Raw genomic sequence first — 18240 nt, 5'->3', positions numbered from 1 at the left:
TCAAACAAACCTTTGTGTTCTAAGTACGTAGTTTCGACATATCTGTGATAGGGATACTAGTGTCATTTAAATATGATCATAATAACCAAGACTTATTTAGAGGAATGATTAAAGTTCTCGTCATTCAGGATCATAACACAATGAAACACGCAAAACAGAATCCTAATACATGATATGAAAAATGAGAGAGATTTACTTACACTCATGTAAAAATGACATTCACGTGTGAATCATGTATATCTAGTTTTACACATCTACAACTTTTTTTATGGTTAATATCTTAATAATCCAATTCTTATATTTCACATTCCTTTCATATAAATCAACATGTCAAGTTTAAAGTAAATTAATATAAAAAACTAAATATAATAATAATTCAAATAAAACTATGTACTCTATTGAAAAATATTATATATTAACAGGGTTGAAGTTAGAAATTTTTTTAGGGAGACCGAAATTAAATTTTAATTTTTACGATAATAAAAATATAATTTCACAATTTTAATAGCTTATATCTTTATAATTTTTAAAAATTAAATTAAATTTTATCAATTTTAATAAGATTAAAATATAAATTTTATTTTTATTAATTTTAAAAATTTAAATGAAAAATTTTTATTTGAAGGACCCACATTCTGCAAGCCGTAGTTTCGCCCATTATAAACAACTTTAAAATTATAAAAATTTAATACCTAAACCCTTAACCTTAACAACTTAACCCATACCAATATAGCAAGCTAACAATAAATGCTTCCTTATTTATATCAAACCAAAAGCAATAAAATTTTCTAAATGAAACAAATAAAAGAAAAACCAACCATTCAAAAACAACTGGCTAAAACCATGAGCATTGAATTAAATGTGCCAAAATACGACCCGGCAATGCTGGACAGCTATTTTACAAAATGTTATCAAAATTTATATAAAATGTTAATTTTAATTTTAACTTAATTAATATAAATATTATTATTAATATAAGAGAACGTAAATTTAAATATGTCAAAATATATTATTTTTTATATATAAATTAGGAACAAACTAAACATTATATCAAATAAGACAGATTTAATAATCCGTATAAGTTTTAATTTTAATAGTGATTCCGCTATATTTTATTATTTCATTTATTATGTAATATTATATAATTTTCTTTTTTCTTATCGCTATTGGTTGAACAGCTACTGTAAGTCTACCTTTCTACTTAAATAGCCGATTTTGTTTTTTTTTTTTTTAAAGGGGAAAAAAAAACAGGTCGGCATCCTATAAAAGCACTAGCTGAATTTATTAAATTGCAGCTATTGGTTGAACATATAATTTGTCTGCATGCATGTGTCCGTATTATTTTCAGTTTTAATTTATTTTAAAATATTTATGTTTGATTTATATATGATGCAATATAATATTTCAAAAATAAAATTCAAGTGTAAAATAAGAAATTTTAAGCCAGTTTGAGGTATTCAACATAAAATCCTCTTAACACAAATTTATTTTTTAATTAAAATAATATATATATATATATAATAAACAAGTTTTTTTTCTTAAATAAGAAAAATATTAAATAGAAAAAATATGGGTAATCTTATCAATACGACTTTTCGTTTTTCAAGAATCAAAATTTAATGTCATTTTTGTTTTTTAAAAGGAAAAAATTAAAATAAAGAGAAACATAAGATATTAATTTGGTTGAGAGTATATAAATAACTTAATATTTGATTCTTCCAATGAAAATTATTAAATTATTTTAAAAGTCATCAATTTGTATATTTATTGATAGATGAGTGATCAAATTATAAATTTATCTATTTTTACAATTAACATCCATTAGGAACTTAACATACTAATGATCAACTTGTAACTTTCGAATAATTTGTAACTTTTGAAATTAAATAATCTAAATATAACTTTACTAATGATTTAATAATTTTGGGTATAATTTAGACTATCTTCATATTTTATTGATATACGTGATCAAATTCAAAATATGAATAATCCTTATATTTTCATATATATATATGTATCAATATTATTCAAAAATTATGATAAGGATATGATATTCATCCTCTCTTTTTTGGTGAATTATAATAATAAGTTAAAGCTCAAATAACAAATATAACTAACTATCACATGAGGTTCATATGATATTCATCTTTGTAGCCAGGGGCAAAGCCAGAACAATTTTTTTAGGGGACGAATGAAATTTTAATTTTTTATAGTCTGTATCTTTATAATTTTAAAAATTAAATCAAATTTTATAATTTTAAAAAACCAAAATATAATTTTACCTAATAATTTTCTATTTTAGGGATTGAATTCTAACCACCCTAAATTCCCCTCTGATTATAGCTACGTGCATAACCCAATCGTCATCGAAATTACACTTACTTTGTTAGTGAAGCTAAATTCTAACTTTTATATGGAAGCATCATTAAATTTTCGTAAAAAAAAGTTTAAAATTTATTTTTATTTTTATATACTAATAATTTGTTATTAATCTATCAAGTGACGTCAATATTTTATGTAAAGTAGTAGTGCATTTGATTAATTTGTTGGACTGAAATAAGGTATAAGTATTAAATAATTTCTCAAGCGCATTTTACTCTATTTTACCATTAAAAAATAAAATATATTATATTAATGATATATAATTTTAGGAGTTAGGTGAGGTGGTAAAAGTTTTTTACTTTAATTAGTAGTTGAGGGTTTGATCCTTATTTTGAGTATAAAGTAGTTTTAAAACTCGTGGTTAACGTCTATCTCTTTAATGAGCCTATCGAACGTGAAGGGTTAATCATTAAACTCGTTTCAGTAGATACATTGGGCAACAAAAATAATAATATTTGTATATAATTTATAAAAGTAAATATTGTTATTAATTAATCAATTTGAATCATAAAAATTTTAAGGGAAAAAAACTCAATATCTAATTGTAAGAATCGAAACCCATCAATAACCCGACCCGTAAATCTGCTTTATCGAAAATTTTACAATTTCTTTTTTTTTTTTTTGTCTTCCCCCCCAAACACCCATTTTCCAGTTGTTTATTCCCCTGTGCTACTCTCAACTCAACCACCATCTTCTACCCTACTAAAAGTCTAAGACATACTAAATGCTCAATACTATTCCCACGTTACAAGTTGGTGACCATATTTTCAAACCCTTTTATGCAATCTTTTAAATTCTTGATTAGATTCATCGAATGACTTATTTTTAATTCAATTAATTTTATTGATATGATAGTTAGTATAATAATAAATTAATTAATTAGAATTTTATAAACATTAACTTTTTCTAACTTTTATTTAAATTTTAATTTTTTATTAATTCTAAGCAATTCATTCAAAAATCGATCCAATATCACTGTTTTATCTCTATCAAGACCAAATTTTTATAATATTGATAATAGTTTTATAATTTAAATTTATTTATTTTCCACATTAAATTCTAGCGTTACATTAAATAGTATAATTTATTAAATAATTAAAATTTATAATTATCTGAACATTTAAAAATTAAAATGGTTGAAATTCAATTTTTAAAAAAGAATTATACCAAAAAGAGATGGAGAACTTTTAAGCATAAATAGATGCAGTCTCATACATGAACGTCCCTAAAAAAAGATTCCAGAAAAGCTTAAAAGTTCTCTCTTTTTTCTCTCTTAATCAATGGATCTTTTCATGGCAATATCGTTATTATTTCTTTGCTTCATTTTCTTCATTTACAAGTCATATTTACAAAAGAGGAACCAAAACTGCTATCTTTTAGGGTACGAGTGCTACAAAGCTCCAGATGACCTGAAACTCGATACCGAAACTTGTGGGAAACTCATTTTGAGGAACAAAAACCTGGGTTCAGACCAATACAAGTTCTTGCTTCGGACAATGGTTAATGCTGGCATCGGTGAAGAAACTTACGGCCCAAGAAACGTCATTGATGGCACTGAAGAAACCCCGAATCTTTCTGGTTCGCTTTCGGAGGTCGACGATATCGTCTTCGGAACCCTCGATAAACTCTTTGATAACAACGGAGTTTCCCCTTCGGAAATCGATATCCTCGTGATCACTATCTCGATGATTACTTCGGTTCCGTCGTTGCCGGCTCGGGTTATTAACCGATACAAGATGAGGGATGATGTTAAAGTGTTTAATCTCTCGGGAATGGGGTGCAGTGCTAGTGTTATTGCGGTCGACCTCGTACATCATTTGTTCAAAACGTATACGAACTCCTTTGCAGTGATTGTTAGCTCGGAATCTTTGATTCCGAATTGGTATCGCGGCAACGAAAGATCGATGATGCTTCCCAATATTTTGTTCAGATTGGGAGGGTGTTCGTTGTTGTTGACGAATAAAAGCTCGATGAAACATAAATCTTTGATGAAATTAAAGCTTTCTGTTCGTTTCCATGGTGGAGCAAGCGACGAAGCTTATCAAAGTTGCACCAGGGTCGAAGATTCCCAAGGCTACTGCGGTTTTTCACTTTCGAAAAGCCTGCCACAAGCCGCTGCGAAAGCCGTAACAATGAATTTCCGAGTCTTACTCCCGAAGACGCTACCGTTAGGCGAACTTGTTCGGTACGCGACGGTTTCGTTCTTACACTCGAAAATGAATAACAACAAGGGCAAAACTCCAAGCTTGAATATGGAATCCGGGTTTCAACATTTCTGTATTCATCCTGGTGGAAGGGCAGTGATTGATGCAATGGGACGAAGTCTAGGGCTAAACGAATACGACCTGGAACCGACTCGGATGGCACTTCATCGGTTCGGGAACACGTCCGCGGCCGGAATATGGTATGTTTTAAGTTACATGGAAGCTAAGAAGAGGCTTAAGAAAGGTGATAGGATATTGATGATCAGTCTTGGAGCAGGTTTTAAATGTAATAATTGTGTATGGGAAGTCATGAAGGACGCCATGGATGATGTTAACGTGTGGAAAGATTGTATCAGTCGATATCCTGTGAAATCTACTGCCAATACGTCGTTCTTGGAGAAGTACAGTTGGGTCAATGAACTCGAACTCCAACCCGAACTGAACAAAAAAATAGACAAAATCAAAAATTGAGTCGAATTATTTTTCAATAGTTTTACTATAGGTTTTATCATTAAAAATATTTTAAAATTGAATTGAATTATTTTGTTTATGATTATTATGCTTATTTATGAACTTTTTTGTTTTTTTTTTCTCTTTATTGCATTACTATTATTTTTTTATAAAACTTATGATAGAGATTAATAAATTTTATTATATAGATTTTGAAATATTTGTATATTTATGTCATGTTTGTATAATATTTGCAATTATTTATTTAAGGAGAACTACTTCTAGAAGATGGGATTATTTTAGGGTTTTAGGGAGAATTGCTGAAAAAGGGGTCTGAAAACATTTGGTCTATAATTTGAACTATTATTTTTATAGTAATAATAGATAATTAATTACAAACAAATAGAAACATAGTTAGAAATAGACAACAAGGATTGATTATCTAATTGAATCTGAGCAGCAACTTTAGAAGGGGTAACATGAAAAACTCGGGTTCAAGTGGAAACTCTTTCATTAAACTCACCAGAATGTGGAGAGCAAAATTCGTTTATCTTAAAATCTACTTAATGACCACTCGCCATTCACATCTACACTGTTCTTAGATTCGTAAAATTAAATCTCAATTCACTTGTCCTTTAAAGCTACCATGAATATCTTTAATAGCCTAAATACAATCAGTCTCAAGATAACCTCTTTCCATTTGAAATCCAATGCTAGATGAAGGCCATCATAAACAACTCAAAGTTAAGCTTTTTCAACACTACATTTTTCAATATTTCTTCCAATCCCCCATGGTCACCTATCATAATCATCTCTTGCCTGCAAGACCTGAAGATGGATTGTGAGCACCATTAACATTTAATTTAAAAGAATCAGCAGATGGTAGACTCCACCTACAATTCCTATACGTTGATTGCTCGTAGCTCCACTAGACCTGTTAGGCCTCAACTTAATATATGTCGCCCAACACCACAAAAACTGTATATTAGCAAAATCTAATGAATCCTCCCAAAAAACCGTAAGATTATTTTGTTTCCAAAAACCTTTTTAAAATTAAATAGATATATGTATTTACTCGGTACCCTAATGTGACCGATTACAAAACATTCTCTCTGAAATTTTTTTCTATTTTTTTCCCAATCACGTTTAAGCTCAGAAAGCATCAATATGAAAAGAAGAGAAAAAATGGAAGAAGAAGAAGAAGAAGCATTAAATAGTTATAATTTAATGAGACAAGAAAATCTTTATTCACATTGGCCACTTGATAGGGAAAGTTAAAAGTAGGCATAAAGATGATAATAAACCCACTCATTCAAAACTGCGTTTATCCGTACAATTAATTTGAAGTCAATATTTAGGTAGGGATAGAAATAAAATTTAAAAAAATTGGAGGACTAAAATTAATAATTGCTTTTTTTTAAATTTCTTCGGCTCCACTCAATTTTGATAATTAGTAAATTGTCATTTTTCAAAAGAGCGGAGAAATTTAGTATTTACCAATTTTGAAAGTTTTTCATCAATTTACTTATTTTTAATTGGTGTATTAACAAATTTAACTCTTAATATTTATATATTCTATCAATTTAATCTTAATTCTAAATAATTAAATAAAAATTATTTTTATTTTTTTAGAATCTTAATCAAATTAATAAAATTTAAAGATCGAGAGATTGAATATTAAATTTATTATTAAAATAATTAAAAATAAAATAAATTGACCAAAAAGGTGAAATTATTACTTCCCACTTTCGAAATTAACAAACACTAAATTATTTTATTTTTAAAAGAGAATAATTTACTAAATTATTTTATTTTTAAAAGAGAATAATTTGCTTAATATATATTAAAAATTGAGAGAGAATAATAATTTTTAAAGTCTGCACCTAAATTTAAACTAAAAAATTCGGAAAAATAAAATGTTGAAACGCGGTTGGACAAACGAATAAACCTACGTGTACTACATAAGGAGACCAGATTTCATTTATGACCGAAGAGATATCATAACTTCCTCAGATCCACAATAAAGCCTCCACATTAAAATGAACCAACTACCCCAATTACCTGTCTCCATTGCTTTAAATTTGGGTTAAAGTATCTGAGGCGACTTATCAAATTAGTTATTGTTAGATTTGTTAACAAATAGGGCTATTCGTTTAGGTATAAAGGTTTATTTGTAAAATGAGAGGATTTAGTAAAAAATATAAAGCTCGAAAAATAAATTTGAGTAAAATTTAATGCCCATTTTTTATATTGACTAAGTCTTGGGCAATATTTTTCGGCTTGAGTCCAGCCGACCCAAATATATTATGTTATAAAAATATTATATTAATTATATATGTTAAATAATTATGTATATTTATATTTATATTAAATTACTAACTCAATAATAATTAAATTCATTATCCAAAACCTAAAAAAACCTTACCTAACTAAATAACCCAATTCAAAATATAAAATTTAAAAATTATATTTAATACAATAAAATATTTATTATATTTATTTGTGTTTTTAATATAATAAAATATTTATTATATTAATATAGTGTTTTTTAATATGAATACTTTTTAATGTATTTTTAATGTGTTAGAAAACTTTTATTTTAATATATTTTAACGTATTTTTAGTGTATTTAGGGTATTTTTTAAAGTAAATAAAAACTAATATAAAAAAACCAAATATGAATGGGCTAGGTCGGGCCTGGTTTTACCTTTTTTAAATTGTGTCGGGCTTGGACAAAAAGTAAGCCCATTTTTTGGGTTAGGTCGGGCCCGAGCTTAGAAAATTGGTCTAGATACCTTGCATGGGTCCGACATAAACCCATTCCGACCCATGACAACCTCAAATCCTTATACTATTAGAAAGAATCAAATAAGCCTAAATAATAACAGAGTTAACATTTACTATATAAAAAATACCTTGAAATTAATTTTTTTTTCAATTTTAGTTCAATTTGTCATTTCTAAAACCATAAAAAATAATTTTTTAACCATAAATCATTCCTAAAACGGCATAACTAGAAACTCATAATGCTCGTACATGGTTCTAAAGGCTGTTTTTGGCACATTTGACTCCTTTACCCGTAGCTGATAATAACCTGTTCGAAGATCAATCTTTGAAAACATAATAGCACCTCTCAGCTGATCAAATAAATCATCAATCCGGGGTAACAGGTACTTATTCTTTATGGTTACTTTATTAAGCTGCCGGTAATCGATATACAATCTCAAAGACCCGTCTTTCTTTTTCACAAACAAAACCAGAGCACCCCAAGGTGAATGACTCGGTCAGACAAAACCCTTATCAACAAGTTCTTGCAACTGTGTCTTTAACTCCTTTAATTCTGTAGGAGCCATCCGGTACGGAGCTATAGAAATTGGAGTAGTTCCCGGAATCAAGTCTATAGAAAATTCCACTTCTCTTTCTGGTGGCAATCCTGGTAATTCCTCTGGAAACACATCGAAAAATTCACATACCACTGGAACTGCCTGTATCTTTGACTCAGATACCTTGGTGTTGAGTACATAAGCCAAGTAAGCATCATACATTTTTTTGATATACCTTTGTGCTGCCATTACTGAAATCACATCAGATAACCCCTCTGTCTAATCAAATTTAATCCGGAGCAACTCACCATTCTGACATTTTAGCACAATATATTTTTGTCTACAATTTACTACCGTATCATGCTGGGTTAACCAATCCATGCCCAATATCACGTCAAATTCATCAAATGGCAGTAACATCAAATTAGCCCGGGAAACAATAACCTCTTACCATCAGTGGACAATTTTTACAAATTTTATCCACCAACACAGACTGGCCTAGGGGGTTCGAGACTTTAACCACAAATTCAGTAGGTTCAACAGGTGAATTTTTAACAATTGCAAGTTTAACACATATATATGAATGCGTAGAACTAGGATCAATTAATGCAGTAATATCAGTATCAAGTAAAGAAAATGTACCAGTAATAATATCAGGTGCTGAGGCATCTTCTCTGGCACGAATGGCATATGTCCTAGCAAGTGCTCGTGCTTGGACACCTGCAATATCTTCGTAGCTCCTCGGCTACCATCGACATTACCAGATTGTCGAGGTGGTCTACCTCTCAAACCGGATTACTCGGCCCGATATCTGTTCACTTCTTTTCACCTCTTTCGGACAATCTCGAGGAAATGGTCAAAAGAACCACATCGGTAACAAGCCCGCTCTTTAATCGACATTCACCAAAATGAGCTTTATTACAGTACTGGCATCTCGGCTTAGGAGTGCCAACACTACCAACACTGGTCACTGATGGAGTAGAAGGTCTTGGATTAGTGCGTTGAGAACCTCGCTCTCTGCCCGAATACGCAGTGGCTGAGGTAGAACGATCTTGATACTTCTTCAATTTCTTTGAAGCAGAAAACTGAGATTTTCCCATCGGTCTTTTACTAAAAATTCGAGCTTCCCTTTCAGCCTGTTTCTTTTCTTTGCTCAATTCTTCTGCTTTATAAGCTCTCTCTACCAATGTAGCAAACTCTCGAATTTCAAGAATTCCGATCAGTAGCTTAATGTCTTCATTTAACCCTTCTTCGAATCGTTTGCACATTTCAGCTTCTGACTGTACCCATTCTCGAGCATATTTACTCAATCGAACAAATTCTCTTTCATATTCGATCTCGATCATACCTGTTTCAACTCAAGAAATTCTTTTCTTTTCTGATCGAAAAACCTCTGGCTGATATATTTTTTTTCTGAACTCGGTCTGAAAGAATTCCCATCTAATTTCTTCTTTAGGAACAACTGAAGCTTTAGTATTCCACCAATGGTAAGCTGTGTCTTTTAGCAGTGAGACGGCACATTTCAGACATTCTTCTGGTGTACAAGATAATTCTTCCAGAACCCGAGTAGTGTTTTCTAACGAATTCACCCGCTCGAATCATCATCATCAACTCTCGCTCAAATTCTTCAGCCCCATATTTTTGAATTTTATCTACTGAAGCTTTTCCTTTTCTGACAGATTCAGTACCTGCACCCTGTGGGATCTCGGGAACCGGTGAAGAAGCAAGAGGGGGAACTTGAACTTGCTGCACTACAGGGTTAGTTCTTAAGTATTGATTAAACCATTCATTCATCATTTGAAAAAAGACTGTTTTTGCCTCCTCCCTTTGACCCTCTGTCTCAGGCCTTCTACTGCTAGTTTCTTCTCTTTGTACTGAAGCCGGAGCATGACTCCCAACTTCCCGTATTTGCTACATCGGTCCTAGAACCGGCTAAACCGTAGCTCTGATACCAATAAATGTAATACCCCTACCCGTATTCATTTTCCGAAATAGGGTACGAAGTATTACCGGAGTTTACGAATTAATTTTTTTTTAACTCAATATAACCCCTTTATAGATATCTAACCTTCCCTGAAATTTTAAACCAAAAACAATCAACATCAATCAGTCCAATTTAACATATTTTCAAGATAAATTCATGCATATTTATAAAATAACGTCACCACATACCCAAAACCAGGTTTGTTAACCATACCAATGGCTAACTTTACATTCATTTCATAGAATCATTTACTTTATTAGCTTATACATGCCATTGATTTCCAAAATAAAGTTTCTTTATATACCAAAATCCTGAGGTTGACAGTGTGATGTGTCTCCGACCAAATCCGACCTCCGAGCTCTTAACACTACAAAACAGGGAAAAAGGAAACGGGGTAAGCACTTTGTACTTAGTAAGCTCATGTAACAAGAATTATACTTACCTAATATTTTCAATACAATATAATAAACATTCATATATCCATTCAATGCATTATTACCCTAACATGCACAAACTTAACATTCAAGTTAGTACAATAATTTCCATGTAATAATATATATATCATGATTGATGAGCTCGTCAATACCATGAGTTTCATTTCCTTGCTATTTTTCCATATTTACCCGTTGAATTTATCGGAATTTCGATGGATTTTCAGAGGTACACATTTATTGTACAATTCCGGGTCCGTCAATTTATATTCATGTGCGCACATATCCATTTTAGAGAGCACACTCCATGAACCTAAACCTTGCGGCGGGATTACCATCGAGCTAAATCCTCAATATAAACTCATTCAAGATTGTCGGGATTACGGTCAAAGCTAAATCCCTAACGACAATTACTCTAATGAGCTTGGATCCAATTACCAATCCAGGCTAAATTGGACCCTAATTCGGATTACCCGTCCGGCTAAATCCATTTTACACATATTCTTCGGAGGGCTATATTAGGATAGGATCACTCGTCCGGCTAGATCCTTTTACCGTCAATTCCTTTTCGAGGTCCATCGAATTTTCCTTTCATTCAAACGGATTTCTTCCCATTTTATCAAATATATCAATGTTTCATAAATTTCCATATAATGAACATTCAAATCATATTCATATCAAAAATATGCATTTCAAGCATTTAAGAATATAATTCAAATTACACAAACTTACCTTGATACTTGTTTGTAAACAATAAAAATCTACTAATCCCGAACTTTTTCCTTTCCTCGATCTAGCTTCGTATTTGAATCTTCCGGATCTAAATAAATAAATTTAATTATCAATTTAATACATTTCATGTTCATATGCAACATTCTCTATAATTCAACTATTATTTATAGTTCACTCAAAGCTGTCTACTTGAGTCATAGTCACTAAATTATTTATAACTTGATCTACGGAACTCCAAATTAAGATCCGTTAATTTTCCCTAAAACTAGACTCGTATATATTTTTACCATAAAAGTTTCATAATTTTTGGTTTATCCAATAAGTACAGTTTATTCTTTAAAGTCACCCCTGTTCTGCTGTCGATAGTTCTGGCCCTTCTCCACTAAAAATTAATTATCTCTTCATACAGAATTCAAATAATATTCTCGTTTATTTCTATTAAAAATAGACTCATTAAGTATTCTATAAATATAAATTTAAGCCCATAATTGTTTTTCTTCAATTTTTTATGATTTTTCAAAGTCAGAACAGGGGAACCCAAATTCATTCTGACCTTGTCTCAAAAAATTTATTATATCGCAAAATTTGCAAATCCATTGCTTACACTATTTATTCTATGAGAAACTAGACTCAATAAGCTTTAATGCCATATTTTTTTCATCTTCTAATTCGACTTCTACAATTTATGGTGATTTTTCAAAGTTAGTCTACTGCTGCTGTCCAAACTGTTTTTGTGCAAACTGTTTATTACCATTTTTCCCCTAAGCTTTTAATAAATGATAATTTCGTCCCTACTCAATTAGCCTCTTAATTGAGCTGATTTTTCTCAATTAACATTTTATTCTATCACCTTAAAATAGTTTACAACCTTTAGGAATTAGAATTTCAGCAATAGACTTTAATTCCAAGCATTTTCATAATTAGGTCCTAAAAATCAATTTCTATTGAAATTACCTAATAAAATCATCTCATAAACAAATTAAAGCTTTAATTTCATTCTATTTCACCATAAACTTACAGCACTCAACCATGGTGACTTTCAATTTCATCCATGAAATCAAAAACTAATGAATTTAATAGTAGGACCTAGTTGTAAAAGTCTTAGAAACACAAAAATTACAAGAAAAAGGCAATGATTAACTCACTTGGTGCAAAAATTATGAAATACCAGCTTAGAGAAACCTCCTATGGCATTTTTAGCTGCTGGAATTGAAGAGAAATGAAGAGAAATCTAGATATTTCCTATTTAGTCCTAGTTTTATTTAGTTAATTTTGCAATATTTCAATTTTACCCTTAATTTATCAATTTTTCTGCTGATTTCATACCCTTGCAGTCCAGCCCAAATAAATTTTGGGTCTAATTGCCTTTTAAATCCTTTCTCATTAGACTTTTAAGCTATTTAATCATTCTAGCAACTTTTACACCTATTACAATTTAGTTCTTTTCATTTAATTGACTACCCAAACATTAAAATTTCCTAACGAAATTTTAATACCACATTAATAACATTTCATAAATATTTATAAAATTATTTTTGACTCGGTTTTACGAGATAGAGGTCTCGATACCTTGTTTTTACCCAATTTCTTCAATAATTTCTTTTTCTATCTAATCACTAAATTGGTAAAATATTTCTATCAATATTTTCATACGATTTTCCTATCATATCAATTTTCAAGAAAAAATATTGAAATAAATTTCTCTTTAAATCAGATTTGTGGTTACGAAACCACTGTTCCGATAATTTTGAACTTAGGCCATTACAACTCTCCCCCCTTTAAGGATTTTCGTCCTCGAAAATCTTACAAGTAAAGAGGTTTGGGTATTGTTTCCTCATTGCCTCCTCCGGTTCCCATGTCGCTTCCTCAATCCCGTGCTTTTGCCACAATACTTTCACCAAATTTATCTTTTTATTTCTAAGCTCTTTTGTCTCCCATGTCAATATCTTGACCGGTTCTTCACTTTAAGTCATCTTCGGTTGAATCTCTACTTCTGTCGGAGAAATAACATGTGAAGGATCTGATCGATATCATCGTAACATAGATACATGAAAAACATTATGGATTCTATCAAGTTCCGGTGATTATGCCAATCGATAAGCGACCGGTCCAATTCTTTCTATGATTTCATATGGCCCGATAAATCTTGGACTCAGTTTACCCTTTCGACCAAATCGGAGGACTTTCTTCCAAGGAGACACTTTTAGAAATACCTTGTCACAGACTTGAAATTCAATCACTTTTCGTTTAAGGTCGGCATATGATTTTTGACGATCGGAAGCTGCTTTTAGACTATCTCGAATAACCTTTACTTTTTCTTCTGTTTCCCGGATCAAATCAATCCCATGTATCTTCCTTTCACTAAGCTCTGTCCAATATAACAGTGTTCTACATTTTCTACCATACAAAGCTTCATAGGGATCCATTTTAATCTTTGGATCGATAATCGTTATTGTAAGCAAATTCAATCAAAGGTAGATACCTCTCCCAATTACCTTCAAACTCTAGTATACAACATCGGAGCATATCTTTCAATACTTGAATTACACGCTCAGATTGACCATCTGTCTGAGGATGAAATGCAGTGCTGAAATACAACTAAGTACCCAAGGCTTCTTGCAATTTGTCCCAGAAACGAGACGTAAATCGAGGATCTCTATCTGATATAATGGAGACAGGCACTCCATGTAGCCTGACAATCTCAGATATGTACAGTTCAGCTAGTTTATCTAAAGAATAATCTATACGTACCGGAATAAAGTGAACTGACTTTGTTAATCGGTCAACAATCACCCAAATAGCATCTTTTTTCCTCGGAGACAAAGGTAGCCCCGATACAAAATCTATAGTGATTCTTTCTCATTTCCATTCCGGTATAGTAATTGGCTGAAGTAACCCCGAAGGTACCTGATGTTCAGCTTTAACTTGCTGACATATTAAACACATTGATACAAACTCGGAGATATCACGTTTCATTCCGACCACCAAGACATCTTTTTCGAGATCATTATACATTTTATTACTCCCGGATGTACGTACATAGTAATCTTTGTGAGCCTCGCGTAGAATCTTCTCATGAGCTCAATTTCGAGGTACACATACCTACCTCCGAATAATAAACAACCATCGAACCAATCAAATTCGAATCATTACCTGACTCACACTGTGCCCGTTTAACTTGTAACTTCTCATCATTCTTCTGAGCTTCACATATTTGTTGTAAAAATATCGGTTTAGCTCTTAATTCTGCTAGAATTGAACCATCATCAGTCAATGATAACCGGGTATTCATAGCTCGTAAAGCAAACAGAGATTTTCGGCTCAAAGCATCAGCTACAACATTAGCCTTACCCGGATGGTAATCAATAATCAAATCATAGTCCTTTATCAGTTCAAGCCACTTGCGCTGTCTCAAATTCAAATCTTTCTGTGTCATCAAATATTTCAAGCTTTTATATCAGTATAAATATGACATTTCTCACCGTACAAGTAATGCCGCCATATCTTCAGCGCAAATACAATAGCAGCTAATTCAAGATCATGTACTAGGTAATTTCTTTCATGTGGTTTAAGTTGTCTTGAAGCATAGGCTATTACTTTACTTTCTTGCATCAAAACACAACCTAAACCATTTAATGAGGCATTACTGTAAATAACAAATTCCTTACCCGGTTCAGGCTGCACTAATACAGGTGCTTTCGTTAATAGGTCTTTCAATCGGTTGAAACTTTGTTGACATTCATCACCCACTCGAACTTTACATCTTTACGCAATAATCGAGTCATTGGAGAAGCCATCATAGAGAATCCTGTACAAATCTCCGATAATATCCACTAAACCCAAGAAACTTCTAACTTCGATACATTCTTGGTGGACTCCAATTAACAATAGTGAGATTTTACTTGGATCTACCCTGATGCCTTCGGCAGATACAATATGTCCTAGAAAACCCACTTCTCGAAGCCAAAATTCACATTTACTGAATTTAGCATATAACTGCTTCTCTCGCAGAATTTGCAACACAATTCTCAAATGTTCTGCATGTTCTTCTTCATCCCAAGAATAAACCAAAATATCATCAATGTATACTACTACAAATCTTTCTAAGTACGGTCTGAATATCCGGTTCATCAAATCCATGAATATTGCAGGTGCATTAGTTAGCCCAAACGGCATAACTAGAAACTCATAATGCCCGTACCTGGTTCTAAAGGCTGTTTTTGGTACATCCTTAACAAATCAAGAAGTAAACTACAATCTCTGTCATCTTCAAAGTCCTGAGATCTGCTTAAACATATATCTCACCCCAAAAGGGAGTCAGTTACAGCGTTGCTCCTATCGTTGATATATGGGGACCTATTTTAGGTACAAAGGCATACTTCCAAAGAATAAATGATTCTAAGGATGATTATTTGTATGGCATGATTATGAATGAAATGAAAGAATAAAAGAATATTTGCTCAGAATGAGATACAAAATTGTATTTTTTATTGAAAATAAAGATGTTTGAACATGAGCCTATTTCACAAAAGATTCTTGTTGCTTCTAGGCTTTAAAATAACAAGTTTGTTTTGAATATTACTCTAGATTAGCTCTAAAAATGAGGGGATCTCTTCCATAGTCCCATTGTTCAAAATACTCCCAAGTATACAAAAGTTTAGAGACTTTTATTCCTCATCTCCCTCTTCGGATATATCATTCAGATTCCCCGATATGATTCTAATACAATTCCTTATATGACATCGGGATAGGCGTAAACTTTGGCCTTAAATTGAATTCCTACCTTGAAGAGCCTTGATAACTAGTGATTAAAGCCCTTGATTGGTCTATGTTGACCAATTTGGATGGCATGCTTCATTCTCTTTATTTATCAGAGTTTTAATGCTTTCTGCCACATCTATCCTCCCACTTCTTACCGCATTTTCAATCATCTCACCGGACATTATTATATCTGAAAAGCTCAGAGTAGTGCTTCCCAACATATAATCAATGAACGGGGCTTTCAGAGTATAAATGAAAAGCATGGTAGTCTCTTTTTCTAAGAGAGATGGCTGAACTTGTATGGTAACTTCCCTCCACCTTTGGGCGTATTGCCGGAAACTCTCATTCAATTTCTTTTCCATGCTCTATAAAGTAATCCTATCAGGAGTCATATCCGTCACATGACTATACTGTTTCATGAAAGCTTGCGCTAGATCTTTCCATTAATTGATCTAGGTACAACTCAATTGGTGGTACCATTTAGATGCTGCCCTAACTAGAGTTTCTTAGAAACAGTGAATCAATAATTGGTCATTATTGACATACCCAGTCATTCGTCTGCAAAACATGGTAATGTGAGCTTCGGGACAGCTAGTCCTGTTATATTTTTCAAATTCAGGCATCTTGAACTTGTAAGGAAGTATTAAGTCTGGAACCAAGCTCAGGTCCCTAGCGTCAATTCTGCGATAATCATCAGCATTTTCCATCGTCTTGAATTTTTCCTCCAACCACCTATACCGATCCTCGAGTTGTTTTGGTAGTTCCGTCTTTGCTTTTTCCATTTTGTTCAAATCAGAAACTACAGGGGTGGTTGGATTGCCCCACGGATTAGAGTCTGAGCTTACCAGATAATTCACTAGTACTGAGATACTGGCCTGATTTTGCTGAGCTCTGATAATTGATACACTTTGTGGACATGCTTGTGCATTTATCGGAGTGAAACTTGGAAGATAGAGAAACTCCTCATTGTCCACCCCAGCATTGACCATGGGGCTTTCCCTCTTTTCTAGCCCCTTAGTCAGCAATTGGGACAACTGGTTCATCATATTCTTTTGAGACTCTAGCACTTGGTCTCTCATCTCTTGATGTATCCTCATCAGTTGTTCTTGCATTCACATTTGTAACTGGTCATGCATATCTCTTTGAAGTTGTTTAAGTCTTTCCAATCTTTGGTCCATATCTTTTGCCTTAGCACGGGTACCGTAGCGATGCTTAGTTGATAAGTTTTATCGGTTTCCAGATTAACTAAAATGATTTCAATTAATTCGGGTCCTTTTTTGAAAATCTAATGCAAATGATACGATAATGCAATGTAATGCAAATGTATAAAATGAATGCAAAAGAAGATGAGGCGTTGATTATGAATTCAATTCCATTAGAACAACTTTTCTAGAAAACAAATTTCTTTACATAAAACGGATTACATATGCGGCCTTGCCCTCATGTTCCAGGCGAAGACACCGATTTCTTTTCTTTGTAAAAGCCAAATTTCGCAAGCTTCCAATAGTTGCCCACTACTAGCTCATTTTGCTTGATTCGGGCCGCGACTTAGTACTCACTTATCCCCGCAATGTTCATTAAATCCTTGAAAAAAGTCGAGACGTGACGTCTTTCGGATAATCTTTATTGACTTGAATCTTCATGTAAAGTCTTGTTTTTCTCCGCGAACTATCACCCTTCTTCCGTTGTGTTTACTTGGACCATATTCAGACAGCCGTATTATAATTCACTTTATCAAGAAATTTGTTTTTTTACGACAAACTGTTCTATTTAGCAATCAAATATGAATCAACACCTCCTTTCTATGATGATGTAATGCAATGCAGTCATAAACAAAATAGACAAAATACGTTAGTACAGAGGAAATAAGTAGCAAATAGAGAACCTACTTGGGTAACCACTACGGCTTGGAGTGGCGCTTCCTAGGGTGGGCTTTTAAGGCTCGCTATATGAGGTTGAGTTCTAAAGACAGG

The 18240-nt window shown here is 32.2% G+C and overlaps 2 protein-coding genes across 42 annotated transcripts in view; one reads left to right on the top strand and one right to left on the bottom strand.

The window, feature by feature from the left end:
* LOC108484732 (caffeoylshikimate esterase-like) overlaps positions 1-18240 on the bottom strand; it is a 99944-nt gene that overhangs the window by 42808 nt on the left and 38896 nt on the right. For 2 of the 40 annotated variants that reach the window (XM_053029638.1, XM_053029666.1), the window contains exon 1: positions 17831-17834. The exons of 30 other annotated variants lie outside the window; for them this stretch is intronic. The gene's annotated coding sequence lies outside the window, so the exon portion shown is untranslated. Of the gene's footprint in view, positions 1-3010; positions 3016-3043; positions 3048-5822; positions 5828-13277; positions 13283-17830; positions 17835-18240 lie in introns of those variants that run through there. 8 more of the 40 variants (XM_053029620.1, XM_053029646.1, XM_053029635.1 and 5 more) reach the window with 5 other exon arrangements.
* LOC108484689 (3-ketoacyl-CoA synthase 19) lies at positions 3567-5142 on the top strand. Of its 2 annotated transcripts, XM_053029616.1 has the most exons (2): positions 3567-4786; positions 4864-5063. In XM_053029616.1, exons 1-2 carry the CDS (start codon positions 3663-3665, stop codon positions 4868-4870), a joined length of 1131 nt encoding a protein of 376 aa, XP_052885576.1. In that variant the 5' UTR covers positions 3567-3662; the 3' UTR covers positions 4871-5063. The 2 variants fall into 2 exon arrangements, with proteins under 2 accessions (XP_052885576.1, XP_017644059.1); XM_017788570.2 differs by having other exon boundaries at positions 3567-5142.

The sequence above is a fragment of the Gossypium arboreum genome, chromosome 6 (assembly GCF_025698485.1).
Source record: "Gossypium arboreum isolate Shixiya-1 chromosome 6, ASM2569848v2, whole genome shotgun sequence".
Taxonomy (NCBI): Eukaryota; Viridiplantae; Streptophyta; class Magnoliopsida; order Malvales; family Malvaceae; genus Gossypium; species Gossypium arboreum.
The sequence above is the reverse complement of the archived record's forward strand: the minus strand, read 5'-3'. Positions and strand labels throughout refer to the sequence as shown.

Bases quoted from the DNA above. Each gene is read 5' to 3' on its own strand.
- LOC108484689 (XM_017788570.2), top strand. From the start codon at position 3,663: ATGGATCTTTTCATGGCAATATCGTTATTATTTCTTTGCTTCATTTTC.